At 37.0% G+C, this 22,061-nt stretch overlaps 2 protein-coding genes across 3 annotated transcripts; both read left to right on the top strand.

Moving 5' to 3' along the window:
- The first annotated feature begins 101 nt into the window (after positions 1–101).
- LOC148406590 (SH3 domain-binding protein 5-like) lies at positions 102–15,643 on the top strand. Of its 2 annotated transcripts, XM_088404878.1 has the most exons (10): positions 102–288; positions 411–744; positions 2,609–2,671; positions 6,810–6,938; positions 10,979–11,143; positions 12,333–12,463; positions 12,698–12,740; positions 13,874–14,084; positions 14,167–14,451; positions 15,060–15,643. In XM_088404878.1, exons 2-10 carry the CDS (start codon positions 661–663, stop codon positions 15,227–15,229), a joined length of 1,281 nt encoding a protein of 426 aa, XP_088261004.1. In that variant the 5' UTR covers positions 102–288; positions 411–660; the 3' UTR covers positions 15,230–15,643. The 2 variants fall into 2 exon arrangements, with proteins under 2 accessions (XP_088261004.1, XP_088261003.1); XM_088404877.1 differs by lacking the exon at positions 102–288 and having other exon boundaries at positions 367–744.
- A 589-nt stretch (positions 15,644–16,232) lies between these two features.
- On the top strand, positions 16,233–21,736 carry LOC148406589 (digestive cysteine proteinase 2). Its single transcript, XM_088405021.1, has 11 exons — positions 16,233–16,413; positions 16,952–17,011; positions 17,081–17,173; positions 17,719–17,891; positions 18,604–18,865; positions 18,954–19,149; positions 19,305–19,498; positions 19,576–19,667; positions 20,745–20,906; positions 21,049–21,238; positions 21,348–21,736. Exons 1-11 carry the CDS (start codon positions 16,365–16,367, stop codon positions 21,533–21,535), a joined length of 1,659 nt encoding a protein of 552 aa, XP_088261147.1. The 5' UTR covers positions 16,233–16,364; the 3' UTR covers positions 21,536–21,736.
- Positions 21,737–22,061: the final 325 nt, after the last annotated feature.

Here is a 22,061-nt window from a genome sequence, read left to right as displayed (position 1 = left end):
TTTATGCTTCATACTTTTGTAATTTGGGGTTCCCAAATACAATTTAGTTGGGGTGCATAAATTCCTTTGGTATGTTTTTTTTAATTTCATTTGATGGTTTCAGTTTATTCGTTTTTTTATTTCTCACAATCCAAATAAAGTGGACACCGTCTTCGTATGCTTGTTTTGCACTTTTAATATTTGCCACCAGAGAGCACGCGAGACTGCCTCTCAACCCTTTGTGGTTGGCGTTGAATCAAGTTCCAAGTGAACCTGCGCTTGAAACGGAACTTGGGCAGAAAGTTAAAGGTAATATCATCGGAATTGTATCCAGATGCTTTTATTTTGACGATAAACACCGGATACATTATTTGCGTCATTAGTCATTTAACTGTACTACTTTCTCCCTCCTGTCGACTTCGGTCCCTGAGGTTGCGATATTCTCCACTGGGTTAGTTGGCTCCCCCGCGGCCAGACCGGCGTCCAGGGACCCCCTCCAGCATCCCGAAAACCTCGACTCGTCCAAAGAGCCTGAAGCACGCCACGTGATTGCGCGTATTTGGAGGGCGAAGAGCGAATGGCTGTCATTACTGGCGGACACCCCCAAATCCACCAGCCCACACAACTCTGTATCGAACCTGGGTTCTTGCTTTGTGAGACCGGAGGACAGTCCCACTCACAATGGAGTCTTTGCAAAATGGGACTGAATATGAGGAAGACTGCCAGGGTGCTGAGGAGGAAGAAGAGGTCGACCCAAGAATCCAGGTGACATTTCTGATGGTTTATAAAAAATTAACTTTTAAATGGATTGGTTACAAGTGTTACAACTTTTTAAAGATGCTTATCTGTATTTTGCCGGATTGTGACGTAAAACTATGTCTTATTTCCATATTTGCACCCCATACCCGGCTTTGGTCTGTGTACTTGTACATTCTTTGTCTGAACTGCTAAGATAATGAATTGCACTAGTAGAATACTGTAACTATCTTACTCTGAACTTGAAGCCATTACTGCTTTTTGCTGCTGTATGACATTTCTGCACACTAGTAGGACAACTATAGATTACTAATGAGGCAAAACGGTGGACTAGTTAACATCTGTACTAGCAGTAATAGACAAATAGTAGAACGTCATGATGTGACAAGTAGCACAAGTAGAATGCCTGTCTACAAGTAACATGTTTCTACTACTGCCTTCTACTACTGTATGACATTTCTGCACACTAACACAGCAACTTTAGGTTACTAGTGAGACACATCTAGACTAGTTCAGAACTACGTGGAGAAGTGGAAGTGGTTTATTCGTAGAGTTTCCTAATGCCGCTGGAAGCACTAGTAGAATGACTGGTTCTTAATAGTAAGATTATCTGTTCACTACTAGTAGTACTAGAGAAGTGCTAGTTGTTACCTGGTATAAATTCATAATCTCACAAGTATAAGCACAAGTATAATGGCTCACTTACTAGTAACATTTTCCAACTACTGCCCTCAGCTGATTTTTGCACAGTAGTTGGCCAACTGGACTAGTTAACACTTGTACAATACTAGTAGATCTAAAAATGTGTAAGTTGTTAACTGGTAGACTTTCATATTGTCGCAGGTAGTACTTATAGCATGATTGTGTCTTACTAAGGTTATCTGTTCACTACAAGTACTACTGGAAAGGTGCTAGTTCTTACCTAGTAGATGTTCATAATGTCACAAGTAGCACTAGTATAATGGCTAATTTACTAGTAGCATTTTCCAACTACTGCCTTCTGTTGTGACATTTATGCACACTAGTAGAACAACTATAGGTTATCAGTGAGGCAAAACTGTGGACTAGTTAACAGCCGTACACTACTAGTAGTACTAGATACACGCAAGTTGCTAACTGGTAGAATTTCATATTGCGCAGATAGTATTAGAAGAGCACAATTGTCATCTAGGGTGCACTTTACATCACTGGTTTGCAGTTGCCCTACTAGTATGCCAAATTTGGTACTAGTCTGCTGAAAAGTCATACTACTAAATAGATGGTAGATGTTAACCATACTGAATAAATAATCGCTCAAAACTGATCAATCATACCGATTACAAAGCGCCTGCCTCTCCAAGTGTTCATGTTGTAAGACACTTGATGAGACACAATTTTCCCACAAAACAAACAAATTTGAACTCATTTACTGCCAGTGACGTCTTTAGACGTCAATAATCCATTTTAACTGAGTGTACTTGTCACTAGCATATATCGAATAAAAATGCAATAATATTTCTGCCAATTCGTGGAAGAAAGTTTCATCATTCGCTGCCAATGACGGCTTAAGACGTCAAAGCTCTATTTTTACCGAGCTGACAATGAATGGTATAATGATTCCTGTATGATGTAGTATAGGTTCTCTGTGGTTGTTAATCTGTGGAGTGTTTTGCTTGAATCATGCAGCAGAAATATTATTAATACACCAGGGATTTTTCCCCCAAAAAAATCTAATTGCATAATGTATCTCATTTAAAACAATCAGTGACATCCAACAATGTCCACTTTCATGCCATAATCTCTGCAGTCCAGATTCTCCGAATTGAATCAACTGAAACGTCTTTTAACCTCTATCCAATATGTGTGCTGTCCCCTCCATGTTGACTGCAAACAGGGAGAGCTGGAGAAGTTAAACCAGTCCACAGATGACATCAACCGCTGGGAGAGTGAGCTGGAGGTAATAAACACAAGACTTCTTTCTCCGCAGTCACAGTGCAGTTTTCTACCCTTCCCTAAACGCATTTGCAGATTCTCCCTACAAAGGGAAGAGATGAGTCTTCTCATTTGGCTTAATGGTTTAGAAAATTGCCTAACAACGTGAAAGGTACCTCAAAATAGTTCCTCTGTGAATGACTTGCAAAAGCTGTGTGTGCAAAATCAAGAGCTGCCCCGTTTTGGAAACTATTAGAGTGCTAGTTAATTCTTTCAGTGCCGTGGACGAGAATTTTCGTCATGTAAAATACTTAGGTTGTGTGCCAGTGATAAGAATTTTAATCTTTTTGTTTAATGAATGGATAGATGATCACTGTTGTAATGTAGTTTTACATTTTCACTGTTTTTGTTCATGTTTTATTGAAGGGAAGGACTGTTTAGATCTTTCAGATGCTACTAAAAAAAAATATTTGTCAAAGTCCATAAGTGCGAGGATTTTTCTCTTTTTGCCCAAAATAGCTTGGTGTCACTCAAATGACCTACTTTCAAACAGTGATTACTAAAAACAGAATAAGGTAAAATCTTACTTTTTTCCAGGTAAAGAATGGAATATGATCATTCATATGGTAACACCATGTCTATATAGTCATACAAAACAATAGTCTGTCGGTTTTGAAAGATGCGTCAAAATGCTCGAAATTGGTTGGCACTATAGGAGTTGCCTTTTTAGATCATGCTTGGCACGGAAAGAGTTCAAATAACACCTTGCTGTTTGAATAACTGTGAAAAGAGAAATGCTAACTTTGCAACGAGTGACACCTTGCCAGAAACAATATTTAAGCACACACAATAAAGACATGTAGACAGCACTCACGACCAGGTTTTATTAATCTTAATAACATGACTCAAATTATCACTGCTTATTAAAGGGATAGTGTGTAAGATTTAGACAGTTTTTCATTATGGATAGCAGTACGTAGGTATAACAAACATGGCCGCCTCCAGAGAAGTGCCACCCCCCCCATGTAATATAATTTCATGATAACTAGACCTCATTTAAAACCTACTGTTGGTCATTAAGCACACATTGATTTGCAAGTTTTTGAAATTTGCCATCATTTAATTTATTCTTTTTTAATGAAATATGGTCAACATCTTACACACTGTCCCTTTATGTGACTACCCTGCGACTTCCATCATTGGTATTTTTCTTCTTCTTTTTTTTTTAATGGCTCAGTCTATGAGGAACGCAAAACTTGAAATTTGCAATGAATTTATGGTAAAAAATTAGCATTATTTTCTTGTCATAGGCAGTGTTGTTGACACAGGTCTCGCATTGGCTGTTATTAGCTTGTGCAAATAATGATGCTTTGTCTGTCCTTAAATTGTCTCTGTTCTATTTGGGGCACTTTTGGGAATCCCAAGTTCTGACCTTGTTTCCCATAAACATCCCATAATCTCCTCTAAAAACAAACCAAAAATCCAAAATGGATGCCATGCATTTTTAGTTTCCAGGGCCGTTCTTTTTTAGCTGTGTGGCAGGATAGAATTACTTCCTGGCACAGCAGTCCGGAGATTGTGGTTTTCCCATTCTAGATGCACTCTCTTCCACTGTGCTGCAAATTCAGAGTAACCAAGCTGTTGGTTTACGCACAAGCTCTGACATACATTTCCACAAAGTACTTTTTAGTCGTTTGTTTGTCAATAATACTATGAGGTTCAACCTTCACCAAATGAAGTATTTAAATATTGTGTTTTTCACCCATATCAGTTATTGTCATTCTTCTAAAATAAAATGTGTTTCTTCATAAACAATACAGTATATCTCTATTGTCTAAAATATAAACTGTCCTTCATTTACTCAATTGAAGTGTTGCATTCCATTAAAACACAATATATCACATGAAATTGCTCCCTTGTTGAGAAATTGATACTTTACGAATAAAGTTAATCAGGTAGAAAACAAAGTATAGTACAAAATATTGAATGTAAAGTTTTTGTCATTCATGGAACATTGGTCCATGATAGTGTACATTCTTAACGTATGTTGTTGATACTTTATGGTCCTCTGTTTCATTAATGCATCATAACAAAAATCAATTATTAACAGATTTTCACTGTTAGTGTGAGGTTTCAAAAAAAAAAAAAAAAAGTAATTGTTCTGAAAATATAAATGCATTAAAACCACTGATGCTATGAAACATTGACCTACCAAAGGCCCTAAAATCACAATTATTCCACTTTGAAAGGTTTTGGGGGAAAATAATACAAAGTTGTGTTCCTCAAAAAAAAACTTTGGTTGATGTGATGAAAAAGAGCATGAAAAACAGTCTTAAAACAGAAACACCTATAGTTAGATATGATAATATTGAAAAGATTTGATGTTTTGAAAAGGGAAAAAGGAAAAATAACTATTGAAACAATTTTACTGTATGTATTTTGTATGTATGGATAGATAGATGTTATTGTATACATTATATTTACCAGTATATATACATTTATAGTTTCTCTGGGTTACAAAATGTGAGTTTTTGGGGGAAAAAACTGTAATAGCGCCCCCCCTAACCCCTAACCCTAACCCTCTAAAATCAATTATTGAAACCAAAGGCCGAAAATCTGAATGATTCCACCTGGGAAATATTTGAGGAAAATAATACATATTTTGTGTTTTTTATCTTGAAAAAAAAAAGAAAAAAAAGTTTGGCTTGGTTTTGTCCATCCATCCATCCATCCATTTTCTATAGCGGCTTATTCTCACCAGGGTCATAGGCTTGCTGGTGCCTATCCCAGCTGCCTACGGGCGATAGGCGGGGCTGAACTTTTTTTTTTCTTTTTGTCTACAAAAAGAGAATAAAAATATAATGAAACCAAAAGAAAATAATGTATAATTTTTTTATTGAAAATGATCTAATATATATATATATATATATATATATATATATATATATATATATATATATATATATATATATATATATATATATATATATATATATATATATATATATATATATAGTACTGTATTGTTGTTTCAACCTTTTCATATGATCCTCAAGGGTTTAAACCTTCACCAAAAGTGGTTCAAGGGGTAAAAAAAAATGTTTACTGTAATGAATATAGTTAAACGACTGAAGTTGAAAGTTACAAATCAAAACAAAAATCCCCACCCTTGGGAAATTTCATTACATACATCAGGTTGCAGTCGCCTATGTCACAATTAGGTACATTTCAAATTTTTTCACGTGTGGCTGTTTTTTTTTTTTCAACGAACTAATGAACCTTTTTAAGTGTTAAAAACATGATGATGCTTGATGATGCAAAATGAATCGACACAGTTAAAATTGTTTTGTGAAAATGAAGCTAGTTGGACATATAGGCAAGCATAAAAGCAACTACATGCTGCTACATTTTGGCTCAGGAAGTGGGGAAACTCTATGATGTCATAGGGAAGCACACTTCCTGTGACACCTTTTCCGCCCTTTAGCTCTTGTAGGTCACTTTTATGAACAGGATGCAGGTGTCGCCACCATTCATTTTCATTTGTGAACACAAATGGTCTGTTGCTGCATCACCGTGTTGCATTTAATAGACTCCGGCACGAAGATGCCATTCAGCCAAATTCTCCAGCACATGTGCTGTAAACAATTAGGTGATGACTTCAATTATGAGATAGCCTTCTTCAGCATTTTTGCACAGGAAAAAATGGTTCTGAAACAGGCACATATTGTACATTCATTTTATATGTAATGTATTAGAGATCTTGTTCATCCCTAGAGGGGAGATTTGATTTGATTTAGTTGCAATTCAATCCAGTTGGTCATTTTGTCAAAATACACTTAAGTAGGCTTTAAAATGGTGGCATTATGCATTAAATGACCCTTTCTGTCTGTCAGAGTTTTATATGCTATACACATAGTGATTCAATTGTGCCTAGGCTCCTGCTGCCTCAAATCAAATTGAACTCCCTCAAAGTTGCTTGGTTGCCTTAATCGAACAAACCACAACCACGTTGGTCTCATGACAACAGCGCTTAGAGGCATTTAGGACTCATTCTGACTCATCTTCACAGACTTTGAGCCACTTTGAACACCAAATTATACCCACTCTACCCATACTAATGTGCGTGCGTGTGTGTGTGTGCGTGTGTCTGTTTGTATTCTCAGGAATTCCGACAGCGGTTCCGCGCTGTGCTTGTGGAAGCTACCGTAAAGTTGGATGAGCAGGTGAAAAAGATCGGCCGGGCAGTGGACGACTCCAAACCATACTGGGAGGCCCGTAAAGTAGCAAGACAGGTACACACACGCACACACACGCACACACACGCACACACACACACACACACACACACAGAATGAGAGTGAGTTGGAAAGTGAAAGGCTTAGTGAGGATTAGCAGGGAGACGCTTGAAAAAGCTCATCTCATATCTACTTGAAACGCACACATGCGACATCTATTTTTAAACCACCTCTGGATGCTAAACAGCCACACACACACACACACACACACACACACACACATATATATATATATATATATATATATATATATATATATATATATATATATATATATATATATATATATATATATATATATATATATATATATATATATATATATATATATATATATATATATATATATATATATATATATATATATATATATATAAAATCAACATACAACACACATTGCATTAGAGCCGTCAACTGTCCCCGCAGCCTCAAGTACTACCTCTCCACCTCCCATCCCCAAGTCTCTCACAATGCAACTTTTCTTTACACACACACTTGTACTTCTCAACACAGCTCTTTCACTCACAGCCACAAGTGCACCGCCTGAGTTGTGAAGTGTAGTGCCAAGACGCCCGTATATAACGCCATGACTCAGTCAATGTAGAATGACGAGCAGTGGTTTAGATCTAAGAAAAAGTGCTTTCATTTGCAGCTGAACAGGATCGAGTATTAACAGACTGTTAGACTGTTGCAGACTCCACATGAGGAGTGAGTGTGGGAGTGTTACTGCTGCTATAAAATGACATGCTTTTGAAAAAAAACATGAAGCCCTCAAAAGTCAAGCACCAAGGGGTGAGGAGACACTATATATATGTAGAGTAGCTGTGCTGTGGAATTGGACCAATGTGCACGTGAGGGGGATCAGAATGTGTTGTGTGTGTCTGTGTGTGTCTGTGTGTGCATATCTGAAGGGGGCTTAGCGACAAAGCAAAGCAGATGAAGGCCTCAGGGTTCAAACTGGCATATTGTCCGGTCATGATTTATAGACAGGGAACTTTTAATATTTAAAACATGACCCACTTTCCAAGAGGATCCAAAATGCCTCCCTGACAGTGTCACACGTGCACACTCACAGACTTTATTTGCCCTCCGCCCCCCTCATCCTAAGAGCCAGCTGCAGCACCAACATGTTTTTCTCCTTACATTCCAAGAAATTTGAAAAGGGAGCGTTGTCATTTTGAAATTTGCCCAGTTTGTGCTATAACTGTTACTTTAGAATAATAATATTACTGAAGTAAAAGTATTTAATCCTCCAAATTGTTACTTCAGTGGTGATTAACATTTTTTTTTAAAAACGTCAAATAGACAAAAAAAATTACAAAATCAAATTATACAAATTCCAATCCTAGCACACTATATCATCATAAACCAATAAAAAATTAGGTAAATGCAGTGCACCACCAAATGCAGCAGTTCTTTTTTTTTTTAAATATATTTTATATTCAATGCAGGAACGATTATGACATCAGCGTATGGTAATAGTCAAACGTTTGGAAACACCTTTGAACTTTCACATTCTAATGCTGTCACACAAATTTAGAGGTCAAGAAAATAAAGCTAGTTACTCTTGAAAATGAACAGCATCCACATCATAAAACAGATAGATCATTTTTACATGTGCAAAGCTGCTTTCTAAGCAAAAGGTGCCTACTTACAAGAAACAAAATTATAAACATTGTATTATGATTAACATTTTTTTGTTTACCAAATAATTCCATCAGTATTTCTTCACAATGATCTACGTAAAAATAATAATAATAATAATAATAATAATAATAATAATAATAATAATAATAATAATAATAATAATAATAATAATAAAAACTAAAAAAAAAAAACAATTTCAAGGGTTTAAGCAACATCCACATAATTGTAATTATACAACATGGAAAGCTGCTTTGTGGGAAAAGGGTGTTCACTTAGAAAAAACGAATTTATAAACATTTTGTTGTGATTATTTTTGTTCATCATATACCGGTAATTCCATCAATAATTCATCATAATGACAGTTCAGGAATACTGTATTTTAAAAAAAATAAATACACTGAATAAAATCAAATAAATTGAGGGTGTTTTCAAACCTTTGACTGGAAATATTTCAAACGTATCCTTGGGACATAGTGAAAAAAATGCATTGATTCAAGGCATGCTTTAGTATTGCCCTGCCAGATTTTGTAGCTTACTACACTTCATTATCTTCTATGTATTACCGTGCGATGATTGTATTGTGATGCCATATATGTATTAAATCGTATTTAGATGACACATACTTGATAAATGATTTAAGGGCATAAAAACATTTGTTATAGTATGTAATACAAAGCGATGATTAAATTGTAATCAAATCATTTATTTAATTGCACATCCTCATTACATTCTACCCAGCAACAAGTGATGTGACTGGAGAAAAAAAAAAGAGGTTTCATCATTTATACAGTGATTTTGTTTTTCATTATTGTTAGAATAATATTAGCTATTAGTTTAACTACTTGTCTTATAGCCCAACATGGGAAAGGAAGTGTGCTGTTTATCCTCGCTGAGGATGTCGTCTCAGCAAATATCTTTTTTTTTTTAACTCCACCCTGATAAAACGAGTGATTATTTCATGTTGTAGTCTTCACCCCCATTAATTATCTTGCCAGTGTCGAGCCTGGGAAGCGGGTCACATGGACCCTGTTTGTAATACAGAGCAGATTACACACAAAGCGCTATCTATACACTCCTTTCCTCCATCATTTCACTTTGGATATCATGACAGGTGGTATCACCTTTGTTACTGCTGACGTCATTGCTGGGGGGGCTATCTGCCGCGGGGTGACCCCGACTGGTGGTCGTGACATGAGATGATGGGGAGTGGCTGTGTATGTGGGTGTGTAGGGAAGAGGGGGGCATGAGAAACAAATCTTACACAGCTTTAAAAACTCCCATTGACTTTGTTGCTGGCAGTTCATTGAAGCGCATTTTTTATTCATTTTTTTAGGTATGAAATGTTATGTAGAATGATTTTTTAAAATGTTCACAAAATATAATTTTACATTGCTCATTGTGTTTCTTTTATTAAAGTAGAAGAAAGTAATTCTGGAACTGTAAAGTTGTATTAAAATAGGCCATTAATGTATGCAGTAAATTAGTTAATTCCCCAATGCTACATATCAGTTTTATTTTCAATGACAATAAATCAATAAAGCAGAAATATGTGGCTTTATCTTATGTTTCTGATGCATTTTAGGACAAAAACACAATTAAAAGTATTGATCAATAACCATTCAAGTCTCACCATGCACAGTAAATCATTACATCAAAACTTATTCACAATTTTTAACAATTTTTGCCCTGAATAAAACAATTGTCCTTTGTTCTCATCTAAAACTGACTGCAGCCATCTTAAACCTGTAATCCAATATAATTTCCGATGTTTTTGTAGTATGTTATCCTGTTAGCCATATAGTGGTACAGCACGCTATGCAAAATTAAAACATAAATATTTTGATGAATAATAATATAATAGAACATTTCTAATGGCATTATTCTTCCAATGTCTGTGGTAGACAAGGCATTATAAAAATTATATTTTCATAATCAATGTATTTATTTGAATTAAAAAATATATACACACACATATATCTACATAATAATACACACATAATCATATATTATAATATAATAATAATATATGTAGTCTTTAGGATGCATTTATACTTGAGCACGTTCAATGACAATATATTCAATTGGTCTGCAGCATAACAGCTAATTGCTGCTTTGCCATGTTTGCTGTTTTTCTTTTCATTACATTTCACATTGCACTATTTTGGATTCATCTTTTACACTGGATGTGATTAAAAATGAATGCCAATAATGGATTCTGTGGCATGATGGGAATAAAACTCCAATTGTCAGCTAGCGTGGGTTGAAAAAAAATGTGTTGAGTCACAAAGATTCTGTTTGTGCCTTTTTTGTCTGTGTGTGCAAATTCCCTTCGGAAATTCAATTTCTATTGTCCATAAGGTAGATAATGTAAAATGTCCGTCCTCCTTTAGGCTCAGGTTGAAGCCCAAAAGGCCACCCAGGAGTTCCAGCGGGCGGTGGAGATCCTGCGAGCCGCCAAGGAGACCATCGCCCTGGCCGAGGAGAGGCTGCTAGAGGAGGACAGCCGGCAATTTGACTCAGCGTGGCAGGAAATGCTCAACCATGCCACGCAGAGGGTGGGTGCGCATGCAGAAACTTGACATTTACAAACGTCATGTTGCTTTTTTTTCTCAAACTATTTTAAATGGGTTGAAATGTGGATTAAATATTTGTATTCAGCGTACACTGCTTGTCATACTATTTAGAATATCATTAGCATAATAGCCTAGTAGCAGATTTTTTTTCGAAACATAAAAAAAATACTTGGTTGGCTATGCTAATAGGCTAACATTGTAGTTACTCCCATGATGGATAATAAATAAATTTGACAAACTGAAGCAAGCTAAGAGGGAGGGGGTAAAAGGTTTTTCTTTGCCAATTTTACATACTAATTCTACTATACTTTGATTGGTTGGTAACTAATTTCGGGTGTACCCCGATAGATAGCTGATCAAGGCACCAGAATGCCCGCGACCCTCATGAGGACAAGTGTTTAAGAAAATGGATGGATGGAAAGATGGACGGATAGATTACATTATATTCCACATATCATATATTATACATTTTTTTCACTTTTTAATTTAACACAAACTTAACACATGAATGATATCTTGTATGTTAGCGGTTTTTGACGTTTTATATGGCTGTGCATTGTCATTAGTGACACAATTTTCCATTCCATTTTTATTAAATCAGACAAGGATGGAGCAGCACAGCATTTTCTTTCTTTCCTTCTTTCTTTCTTTCTTTCTTTCTTTCTTTCTTTCTTTCTTTCTTTCTTTCTTTCTTTCTTTCTTTCTTTCTTTCTTTCTTTCTTTCTTTCTATTTATTTATTCCAGCCATCAATGCATTGGACTAGATAGGCGCCGCTTGACTCACAGTTGGCATATGAAAAGGTTGAGAGCCACTGCTCATAAAAAAATTTGAATGAAAAAAAATATTTGCACAAGGGGAAAAGTGCTACACTCAAAATTTTAACACACAAATGAAAAAATACTCTATGTAATACAGTATCACTGGTCTCATTTTTATGATCACTGATACTGTACCGCTCAGCTCACCAAAGGAGGGTCAGCAGGAAAATGTATTTTACTGTTTGTTCTGGCTCAAAACCAAAATCCCCCATAAATTTGGATACATTCTTTTCTCAAGATGGTGACAAATACTTTTAACAAGAAGACTCAACATTTTTATCTATGTGTGAAGGTGGATGTATACAGTTGTAGATGTGTCTGTTTTACATCTATGCAACGTATGTTTTTGTAGGTAATGGAGGCCGAGCAGACTCGAATGCGCAGCGAGGCCGAGCACAAGGCGACAGCGGCCAACTACACGTCCTGCATCAGCCACATGAAACAACTGGAGAAGAAGCTCAAACGCTCCATCAACAAATCAAAGTGAGTCCACTTTGTTTTTCCTTTTAAACCTCTCGTGTAGCCTTCTTGTGTTTGCTTGGAGAAGAAAAACAAAAATGGGGCTGTGTTGATGAAGTCCAGATGTTTCTCTTCTTGTTTCTTGTTGGGGTGTAACTCCCTTTTGTAAGAGCCCAGGAATGCCGGTGGTCAGCGTGGAAAATGTTTTTTTTTTCCTCCCCCTCTTACTCTTTGTCCTCTTTTTGTCTCCCCCTGCAGGCCGTATTTTGAGTTGAAAGCAAAGTATTATCTCCAGCTTGAGGTACGTGTACTAAGACACGCTGTCTGTTCAATATTCACTTCTGTATTATGCAAATTTTGTTCTTGTTAATGTTGGTGTTTGATGTATTATTGACTACAATTGTGTATTACAAATAAAACAATAAAACTTCAATTGATTAAGTAGCTAGTTGATTAATCACATTAAAATGTGTCATCAATAATAAAATGGCCAGTTAACACATGGCTAAACGATCATTCTGACTAAAAAATTGGGCAGAAACGACTGGACAATGATTAAATGTATCACTGTGAAATGCTGTTTAAATTTTTACCTTCCTTCAAACCCGCCATCCATTGATTAACTTTGCTTAATACATCACAATGTGTGTCGCTTCCTCCTAACTTTTTTCAGTACCATTTTTGTCATATAAAAGACTTTGTTTTTTTTTTCTTTTCTAATGAATGGAAAGATGACACTCATGGCCAGTGGTCCTCTTATTATTATCCCAATCGAGCACTGTTCTAATATAGTTACTGTATATACATACCCAAACTATTATTTTGCCTTCAAAACCACATTTTCACTGTTTTTGTTTATGTTTTATCAAAGGGAAGGACTGTTCAGATCCTTAAAAAAAATTGTATTTAAAGTCACTGTTGTGAAGTAAACACATTTTCTCTTTTTGTCCAAAATAGCTTGGTGTCACTCAAACGACCTATTTTCAAACAGTGATTACTAAAGAACGGAATAAGGTAGAATACAACTTTCTTTTTCTAGGAATCCAATCTTTCATATGATACCACCAATGTCTACATAGTCATACATTACAATGTTCAATCGGCCTTGAAAGAGGCATCAAAATGCTCGAAATCGCCTGGCACTAAGGTTTGCCTTTTCGGATAATGCTTGGTACTGAAAGGGTTCAAATTTACTGTTAAATATAATACAGATTATAATTAAATGTGATGGATTTCCACAAAACAAAATAAAAATTGAGATATTGACATATTCCACTTCTACACAAAGAATATAATCCATGCTGCTGAGTTGAAATCCCTAGTTTTTAGAAAAGCTTAGTTGCTGCTTAGTTGGGGACCTTCTCTGCCTTTTCTTCTTGCTTTAACTATGCCGTGTCTCATTCAGCAGTCATCACGATTTGTCATTCATTGTAGCAACTAAAGCGGCATGTGGATGAGCGGCAAGCTAAGCTAGTGGTGGCCAAAGCTGAGTACCGCGCCGCCCTGCGCCGCCTGGAGAGCATCTCAGAGGAAATCCACGCTCAGAGGCGCTCTGTCGGAACCCGAGGGCGGGGCGTCGGGGCCGAGCTTGACGGTGACGGCGAGGACGTCGACGCCTACGCCATGGATTGTGACGGCTTGTCTAGTGAGTTTCGGAAACAAATCAAAAAAGCTTGAGGGTCCATCTGAAGTGGTCGATGTCAGGTTTTTCTTTCACATGCACGCAGTGGTGTCGGTGTCCATTGATGATGACTCAGAGGAAGAAGCTCAGTCCCCTTCTTCTGGTCTGTCCGCCACACTCGACGCGCCCTCACCGCCATCCCCGACATCCTTGCTCCACGCGCCCTCCTCTCCATCTTCTTCCTCCTCCTCTCCCGGTGCCCTGGAAGTAGCCAGCCCGTGCAGCTCTCACAGCTCAGACTCGCTGTGTAGTTCTGGGCACGGCTCACCGCTGCTGGGCCCTCGGAGCCAGTGCAGCGGAGCCTCATCACCGGACTGTGACCAGGAGAGAGGTGTGTGTTTGTGTGTTATAATATTTTCAAACACCCTAATGTGTCATATGCAACATTTTTTTTCTCATTAAAAGCTTTATAAGCTTTAAGATGCTCATTCATCAAACATTTCTAAAGCACATTTAAAGTATGCTTTTTTTTACTTTTACAGTGATTGGAAATAGTTTAATTTGGTAAAATATGATCAGTAAAATTTCAAAACTTTATTGCTGAACTAGAACTAACTTTTTAAAGGTTTTTATTATTAATGATTTTAAAGCTAGACTTCTAAGCTAAGCTCTTAAGCTAGATTTCTAATGCAACACAATTTTAAAAATATTTTAAGGGAATTAAAATTCCAAGATTGCAATGAATAACTGTATATTTTGAAAAATATAATAAAAATAATACAATATAACAAAAACATTCAAAAGTGGACTTTTTTATCTTGCAAATAAGAAATGAACAAAATAAACAATAAAATATGCTCTAAGAATATTAAAGTTAGTTTTTTTTTTTAAATAGAATACAAATTAAAAGTTAAACTATTTGATTAATATTAATCATTTCAGTCAGTCATTTCCAAATATGGAACCTCCCATTTACTCATCTCTCCTTTTGGCCTGCAGGAGACCGAGCGGAGGGCGCTGAGGCCACACTGGAAGGAAACCTGAGGAAGCTTACCTTGACCATTGCACACACTCAACAAGATGACGATGCGGAAAATAAAAAGGAGACGGAATGCACAAGCAATGAACTCCCCTCACTGCCGAACACTCTCCTACTCAATGACGTCTAATCACGACTGCAATGTCAATGAAATGTGCCAATAAATGTGAGAGTAGCCATTTGAATTTGTGTGGAGTGAACAAAAAGGACCTCAATTTCCATAACCATCCTCGCTTCAAGAGAACTCATTTTGTGAATCATCTGATGTCTTTGTGTTGTACTGCAAATCGATCATGTTCAAGACTGCAATATTTGATGTAAATAGTAGTCCCAAAATGGAGTTCCCACACACTAAACAAAATGTATTTTTTTTTTATTGGGTGTCTATTTTTTTAATACTCAAATAGCAATCCAGTAGTGAAGAATGTCCTGTATTTATACTCCCTTATTCTTGCATTTGAACATTACTTGTTGTTCTTGTCGTTGTTCATAATGCAAAAATAGTAACAAGCAATAAAAAGTGTGCTTTATTGTTTTCACTACACTGGTGATTCTTATGTTGTGTTTTGTATCATAAATACAGTATATGCACTTTTTTTGCCGAAGCTTTTCAGTACAGTTTTAATTCTCTTCCATATTTAAAATGGTAAACGATCAGTATGTGTTGACAGCGTAATCGTTATACAAGCCCCTTTATGTTAAGTAACTACTTGGACATTTTGGTATCAAGTAGAATTAATCACGTACAGAGGTAACAAATGCAAATAAATTATCTGAAACTACGTTTCAATCAAAGTATTGTATTTAAATAAAACAATAAAAAGCAAATCTGGGGACAAAATGTGTTTTGTTAAATACAGTTCAGAAAAAATATATTTAAAAAAACAACTCTACGATTTTTTTTATTATTATTATTTTGTGACAGTAGTCCATATTTTGTCGTGCCTTATATTTTGAGATTGGATTACGTTATAGTTTAAATACAATGATTTTTTATTCTTTTTTTTTTACTTCGAGCATTGAGTTACAGATCGATCACATGACTGGAAATCACATGACGCCCTATCAAAAGCCCGTCCTCTCTACATCTGATTGGATAAAACATTTCCGGATCCTCCATTGATTGGAGCGAAAACACATGACCACATGCTATTTTTTTGTTTACGTGTTGCAGTAACGCAGTTTGTAGAGAGAGCAATGCATAATATTTTAATTTAGTGTTGTGTTTTTATCTAAATTCTTTACCTTTGTGCTCTGAGTAGATCATGATGCGTTTGTGGTTCGTTGCTGCTGTTCTGCTGGGGATTGTCTTCGGTAAGGCGGTCTTGTGTTAATGTTATAAAGAAGCTAACATTTTCTTTCCTTTTTCAATCTAAATGTTGACCTTTCAGAGCGGCCAACTTTATCATTTAGATTTTAACTCTTTTGTAGTGTTAATCGTGATTTTTTATTTTGTTTGTTTCAGGCAAAAACAATCCAACACCTTAATCTGTTTGTGAAGGAGAATTTTACTTTTGCTACCCATTGAAGCAGAAAATAATGTCTCAATTTGGACTGGCAACTTAAAATAAATGCAGAATACGCGCTTTAATTCGTCATTATGTATTACGCCAGTCATTGACCAACCTTAACTGACGCAAAACACAATGTGGCATGTGAAGTGGTGGCTAATTTTTTACACGAGGCATTCATTTCCAGTATCTTGTTTTAGAATGAATGAAAACAAGATGGACTCATCCACGGGGTTTAATTTAATGCAAATACTCACTTATTACACATCCCCTACACCTTCACTTTCCAAATTCATTTCTTGTCTGAAAAAAAAAGTTTTTTTTTTTTTTTTTTTTTGCAGGCGTTGAAGCAAAAGCACTGCCTTCCCTTCCTGATTTTGGGTCCACTCATCATGTGAAAGGTTAGCAAATTTGAGTCACTGTTTGCTTGTGTCATCATCTCTTTGTCTCAAGATAGTGTTTCTTAACAGGAGTGATTTCCCTGCCTTATGCTGAAATTAAGGAGCCCTTTGAGGCCTGGTTTGACCTGAAGGCAAAGTCCAGCCGTATTGACTACTACCACGGTAGGAAACAATCCTGTTGTCTTTTTCACTGTTTCTTCATGCTGAGTGGGATGTGAAACTGAGACGTCATTGTATCAAACCCAAACGACTGGGGCGGAACAGAAACACTCTTCTAATCATCACCTTTCACGCTCATGTGACCTTGTTCCATTTACATGAGTGTGCAAGTGAAGCACGCTAAGTTTTGTGTGTTCAGCTTATCTTTTTTTGTTTTCTTCTTATCGTCTTAAACAAAACATTGGACCTGAAACATTCAGAAAGAGTGGACTATTACTCACAGACACTGCACATCAGAAATCTTGTAACTTGTAAATCAAGTAACAAAAAAGGAGTTTGATTTGCTTGCTCTTGCAATATTTATTTCCATTAAAAGTCTATTTCTTTAGGAGTCCAGGTCTTTGTTAGGTCAAATTGATTTTTTTCAAGGCTGAATGGTAAATCTTAGATGACAAAACATAGTTGAAAAGTAGAAGAGTTTATTTTGATTTCTTTTTTGCCAAAACAAACGCGAGTAAAATTTCTCTTGTGTCTCATCATTCCACCAGGACAAGTGTCAACATACCAACTGGGGGCCGAACAGCCATGGGGGGCTTCCTACAAGATCACCCCCGAGACCACAGAGGAGGAGCTGAACGTGATGAAGTGCTTCCAGGTCAATGGAACCAAAGAGGAACCTATTGCGACACAAGCAGCCTTGCCTGACTTGCAGGGCTTCCAGGTTTGTTTGTTTGTTTTTTTTCTATTTTCTACTCTAATCAGTTTTTTTATTCCTCATTCCACATAATTCATCTATCTAATCTAATTTAGATCATTCCCGTTTTATTTCACCGAAAATTCACATCACTAGGGCTAGTATTTTTCTCATTTCTCAATCTCAACATCAATAACCCCCAAACCCCACAATAATTCCTTGTAATTTTGAGTTTTGTTTTTATTTTTTATTTTTTTGTTTGATCTATCTGAATTCATTTTGACCAAAATTTAACATTTTTACTATTACAGTACTAACAAAAAAATCCCTATTTATTCCCAATGGCACTTTCAACAACACATATTCACAGTATCCCCATTTGAAATTGATAGTGTTCACCTCATTCAATGCCCAAAAAAATCTGATTGACAAAAAATGTATAATTTTGGCCAATCGCGTTGCTTAAGAAAATTATCTAGTCATTCCCAGGGACACATTCAACAAAACCAATTCACATTGTTTTTTATTACAAGTTGCATTCAATATCATTTCATAATTTTATCTTTCATTATCATTCCATTTTAAAAAAAATATAATCCACATTATTCAAATTAAATTCCACATTTGAACATTTTTTATTCATCATTTTAACCTTTACATGCACTTTCTCTCGAGTTGTCTAATTTTATTCTTTTTTTTTGTTTTTAACATTGATTAAATGGTTTTATTTCCTTGACAGTTCCTAAGGATGGAGTACTTTGGTGGCTCCCTGTGTGAAGTATGGCAGAACGTCACCACCGTGGGCAACAAGAAGAACACATACACGTTGTGGGTGACCCGCTCAGAGAAGCTTGGCGATGGCCGGGCGGATCCAGCCACACCGCTGCACTACGAGATGATGGGCTACAACACCCTGCTGGGATCCCATTTTGACAAATACTTGGTTGACTACAAGGAGTTCTCCTCCAAAGTTGACCCCATCGTGTTCACCCTCCCTGAAGGTTTGCCTTAACATTAAAAAACAAAACAAAAACAAAAAAACAAAGAAACATAAAAGTGCTAATATGAGGAAAAAAACTTGATGGACAGGTATGAGCTGCGGAGGATTTCCTGGTCCGGGAGTGGAGCATCACATGTTGGCCAATCCTATGAAAGATCTCATCCACACGTCGTCTGCAGGCCACTCGCGGCGCATCTTTGAACATTTCAAAGAGAAGTTTCAGCGTCAGTACAGTGACCAGAGGGAGCACGAGGAGAGGGAGCATGCTTTTCTTCACAATCTTAGGTGGGCAAGGCATGTAATGGAAGAAGCGGACCTTTAAAAGAAAAAAAAAAAAGACAATTTTAGTTTTTGTATTCATTTTAGTTTTGTGCCTGTTTTCCATGTTAACACAATTTCCAATGGTCATTTTAAAAGATTGAATTTATCTTCCCTTGTAGATACGTTCACTCCAAGAACAGAGCAGGATTGTCCTTCAAACTGGCCCTCAACTCCCTGTCAGATCGCACCATGTCAGAGATGGCCGCCATGAGGGGACGCAAGCGCGGAAAGACCCCCAACCGAGGACGTCCTTTCCCTACCCAGAAGTACAAAGGAGTCAAACTCCCCGAGTCGCTTGACTGGCGCCTTTACGGTGCGTCCACTTCACCTAAAAGTTTTTGGGTTTTTTTAGTTCTGAAATTTATTTTATAATATTTTTTTAATGTTCAGGTGCTGTGACACCAGTGAAGGACCAGGCCATCTGCGGCTCCTGCTGGAGCTTTGCCACTACTGGAGCTTTAGAAGGGGCTCTGTTCTTAAAGGTATCAGCAACACTTTATTCCAGGGCTCACTATTTACATGTATGGAATGTTAGAGGAATTACTACATGCAAATAATATGATTTTTCCCCATAATATACCAGGAATCTAATAGCATCACTATTAATGTGTAATTATTACATGCTGGTCAATATGGATCTCTTCCTATTGATTTTGGGGGACTTTTGCATCACTTCCTCTTGATTTTGGGGCATTTCTGTGTAATTTTCTGTTGATTTGGGGGCACTTCCGCATCACTTGCTCTTTAATTTTAGTCACTTCCTGTTGCTTTTTATTCATTTCCTGTTGATTTTGAGGCATTTCCGAGTCACTTCCTGTTCAATTTAGGTCTCTTCCTGTTGATTTTGGGGGACTTTTGCGTCACTTCCTCTTGATTTTGGGGCACTTCTGTGTCATTTTCTGTTGATTTGGGGGCACTTCCGCTTCACTTTCTCTTTAATTTTAGTCACTTAATTTTACTCATTTCCTTTTGATTTTGAGGCATTTCCGAGTCCCTTCCTGTTCAATTTAGGTCACTTCCTTTTGATTTTAGGGGACTTTTGAGAAAATTTTCAAATTTACTCACTTTGTTTTTCCTCTTGGTTTTGAGACATCTCTGGGTCACTTCCTGTTTAATTTGGGTCACTTCCTGTTTATTTTGGGGCACTCCTGATCATTTCCTGTTTACTTTGGGTCACTTCCTGTTGCTTTTCGAACACTTCTGGGTCACTTTCTGTTCAATTTAGGGGCATTTCCTGTAGGGTTATGTGGTTTAAATTACATAATTAAAATGAAAAGTAAAATATTAAAATAAGTATCTACAAAGATTCAGGAATTGTTTGTTAATTTAGATATATTTGTATTGTTCACATTTTGTGAATGAATTGTATTTTTTTACAAATGCATGTACTATGTGCACCTTGTACATTGGTGATCAATGAGTGAGCACAATTGCTATTTTTTTTTTCATTTTTTAAATATTTTTAATATACAATGTAAATATTCACTTGTAGTTTGTACGTTAACTGGTCATCATGAAGGAGCGCTTTGGCTGATGTGTTTTTTTGTTTGTTTCTACAGACAGGTTCCCTGCAGGTTCTCTCCCAGCAGATGTTAGTGGACTGCACATGGGGTTTCGGCAACAACGGTTGCGACGGTGGCGAGGAGTGGCGAGCGTACGAGTGGAACATGAAACACGGAGGCATTGCCACCACCGAAACATACGGAGCTTATATGGGCATGGTCAGATACTTTCCTAATCGAATACCACAGAATACAGTACTTTAATTATATTGTAAATTCCCATTCACGGTATTGAATAATGATACAGGAATAAAATCAAGTATTTATTACATGTCCAATGAGAGCTCTTGTGGGCACACAGAATGGCTTTTGCCACGCCAACGCGTCACAGCTGACAGCGCACGTGCACAGCTACACAAACGTAACATCCGGCGATGCCGAGGCCCTGAAGTTGGCGCTGTTCAAGAACGGCCCCGTGGCCGTCAGCATCGACGCCGCTCACAGATCTTTCGTCTTCTATAGCCACGGCGTCTACTACGAGCCCGCCTGCGGTATGCTCACAAAATTCCTGCATTTTAAAGCTATGTGAATCACAGATAATGCTAAATAAATTCAAGCGTAATCAGTATCATTTTTACATCCGATGTGCTTATTCCTCAGGTAACACGACCGACTCGCTGGACCACGCTGTGCTCGCCGTGGGATACGGCACCTTAAATGGAGAGCCTTACTGGTTAGTCAAGAATTCGTGGTCCACCTATTGGGGTAACGATGGCTACATCCTCATGTCTACCAAAGACAACAACTGCGGCGTCACTACCGACGCCACTTACGTCACTCTGGTCTAGGCAGGCACCTCTGCCACAAGCATGAAATGAAAAATTTTATCCAATATACATGGTGTTCTTATAAATGGAATTGCTGGTCATTTTTACTTTTAACCACAATGTGATGCGGAAACTTTTAATTTTTTGGGACTTTTTAATGCCACTATTTGAGTGCCTGATCATATCAATGTGCTGCTGAATGAATAAATGTTGTTAGTGTGATTTTGTTGTTGTTGTTGTTGTGTTACTGTTGGTCATGGGCAGTCTCATCACGAATGATGCTGTTTTTATTCGCAATATGGGGGGAGGGGGGCACTGTTATCAATCAATGATTATGGTGCTGTGCATTTTAAAGTTTAGTCACTAGACGGCGGTGTAATACATGAGAAACGCATCTTGACAATGCTTATGAAACATGAGAAAACATTTGCCGTGAGAACTAAGCGGGTCTTCTGTATTCTTATGACTTTTTGTTACCTTAATATGCCGTATGTACTAACAGACATTCATAAAATAGGGGGGGGGGGGGGGGGGCAATTTAATCTTG

The sequence above is a fragment of the Hippichthys cyanospilos genome, chromosome 21 (assembly GCF_059441005.1).
Source record: "Hippichthys cyanospilos isolate Australia breed blue-spotted pipefish chromosome 21, RoL_Hcya_1.0, whole genome shotgun sequence".
NCBI classification, from domain to species: domain Eukaryota; kingdom Metazoa; phylum Chordata; class Actinopteri; order Syngnathiformes; family Syngnathidae; genus Hippichthys; species Hippichthys cyanospilos.
The sequence above is the reverse complement of the archived record's forward strand: the minus strand, read 5'-3'. Positions and strand labels throughout refer to the sequence as shown.

Bases quoted from the DNA above. Each gene is read 5' to 3' on its own strand.
- LOC148406590 (XM_088404878.1), top strand. From the start codon at position 661: ATGGAGTCTTTGCAAAATGGGACTGAATATGAGGAAGACTGCCAGGGT. The intron at 2,672-6,809 runs GTAATAAACACA...TTGTATTCTCAG, and splicing joins GCTGGGAGAGTGAGCTGGAG to GAATTCCGACAGCGGTTCCG. The intron at 11,144-12,332 runs GTGGGTGCGCAT...ATGTTTTTGTAG, and splicing joins TCAACCATGCCACGCAGAGG to GTAATGGAGGCCGAGCAGAC.
- LOC148406589 (XM_088405021.1), top strand. From the start codon at position 16,365: ATGATGCGTTTGTGGTTCGTTGCTGCTGTTCTGCTGGGGATTGTCTTC. The intron at 16,414-16,951 runs GTAAGGCGGTCT...TTTTTTTTGCAG, and splicing joins TCTGCTGGGGATTGTCTTCG to GCGTTGAAGCAAAAGCACTG. The intron at 17,892-18,603 runs GTTTGTTTGTTT...TTTCCTTGACAG, and splicing joins CTGACTTGCAGGGCTTCCAG to TTCCTAAGGATGGAGTACTT.